General features: G+C 16.5%; 1 protein-coding gene across 1 annotated transcript; it reads left to right on the forward strand.

Moving 5' to 3' along the window:
* Window positions 1-495: 495 nt before the first annotated feature.
* PGSY75_0617900 (putative histone H3 variant) lies at window positions 496-906 on the forward strand (the record flags this gene model as incomplete). Its single annotated transcript, XM_018784756.1, has 1 exon — window positions 496-906. One exon carries the CDS (start codon window positions 496-498, stop codon window positions 904-906), a length of 411 nt encoding a protein of 136 aa, XP_018642810.1.
* Between the last annotated feature and the right edge of the window lie 835 nt (window positions 907-1,741).

Genomic DNA, 1,741 nt, shown 5'->3' on the forward strand with positions numbered 1-1,741 from the left:
ATAATATATATAAATATGAAATAAAAAAATATATTATATATATATATTATTGTTATATTATATATATATATATATATATTAATTAAAATATAAAAAAAAAAAAAAACTCACAATTATACAAAATATTATATATACATATATAATATATATATAACATATATATAATATTATATATATATTAATGCGCATTATAATAAAAAAAAAATAATAAAAAATAAATAAATATAAAAAATAATAAATAAAATATTTATTTTATTTTTATAATATATATGTACATTATAAAAAATATTATTAATTTTTTTTTTTTTTAATATATATTAATATTATATTTATATAATTTTAAATAAAAAAAAAAAAAAAATTTACATATATATATTTTTTTCTTTTACTATAATATATAAAAAAAAAATTTACTTTTTTATATATTTATTTTAAAACCACGCAAAATCTTATTTTTATTTAAAAATTTTTTTTTTTTTTTGAAAAACAAGCAAAATGGCAAGAACTAAACAAACAGCAAGAAAATCCACAGGAGGAAAGGCCCCAAGAAAACAACTCGCATCCAAGGCAGCAAGAAAATCAGCCCCAGTATCCACTGGTATTAAAAAGCCACATAGATATCGTCCAGGAACTGTTGCTTTAAGAGAAATTAGAAAATTCCAAAAATCTACTGATCTTTTAATTAGAAAATTACCATTCCAAAGATTAGTAAGAGAAATTGCACAAGAATATAAAACTGATTTAAGATTTCAATCTCAAGCAGTTTTAGCTTTACAAGAAGCAGCAGAAGCTTACTTAGTAGGACTTTTTGAAGATACTAACTTGTGTGCAATTCATGCTAAGAGAGTTACCATCATGCCAAAAGATATCCAATTGGCTAGACGTATCCGTGGAGAAAGATCATAAATGACATAAATGTCTTTATGAAATGAAAAACAAAAAAAATATTAAAGGAATAAAATAATGAAAATATATATATTTTTATGTAAGTACTTATCAATAATATTAAAAATTACAAAAAAAAAATAAAAATAAAAATAAATAAATAAAAAAATAACTGAATGGTATATTTATATATGTATATTTATTTATTTATTTATATATATATGCTTATATATATACCAAAAAAGGACAAAAAAAAAAAAAAAAAAATACAATGAAAAAATGTCCCAATTGTATTTATTATTATATTATATATATATAATATTATTATTTATTTATTTTTTTTTTATTATTTTTTTTTTTTTTTAGTGGTAGTATGTGATATAGGAAGATATTATATACACTCTAAAAAGTAAAAGATATGCAAACACAATTGAAATATGGAAAAAGAAAAAAAATTTGTATGGATTTTGTTTAAATTCGTAGTAATTTTTTTTTTTTTTTTGTTAATTCAATTTAGAAGTATCTATATATATTTATATAAAACATAAATGAAATGAAATATATTTTTTTTATACCTTAAAAAAATATTTTAATATTTGTACCATATTATTCATATATATAAATTTTTCTGACAAATAAAATTGCAAATGTCTTTAATCATATATATATAAATAAATACATAGATAGATAGAAGAATATAGAAGCGCAGCATTTTTATTATTTGGAACAAAAAAAGAAAAAAAACAAAAAAATGAAAAAAAAAAAAAAAAAAAAAAAAAAAAATTTAAGTAAAATTTAAAGAAGTATATTATATATATATATATATATATATATATATAATGTATAGCGTGGAATT

Source organism: Plasmodium gaboni, chromosome 6, assembly GCF_001602025.1.
Source record: "Plasmodium gaboni strain SY75 chromosome 6, whole genome shotgun sequence".
NCBI lineage: Eukaryota > Apicomplexa > Aconoidasida > Haemosporida > Plasmodiidae > Plasmodium > Plasmodium gaboni.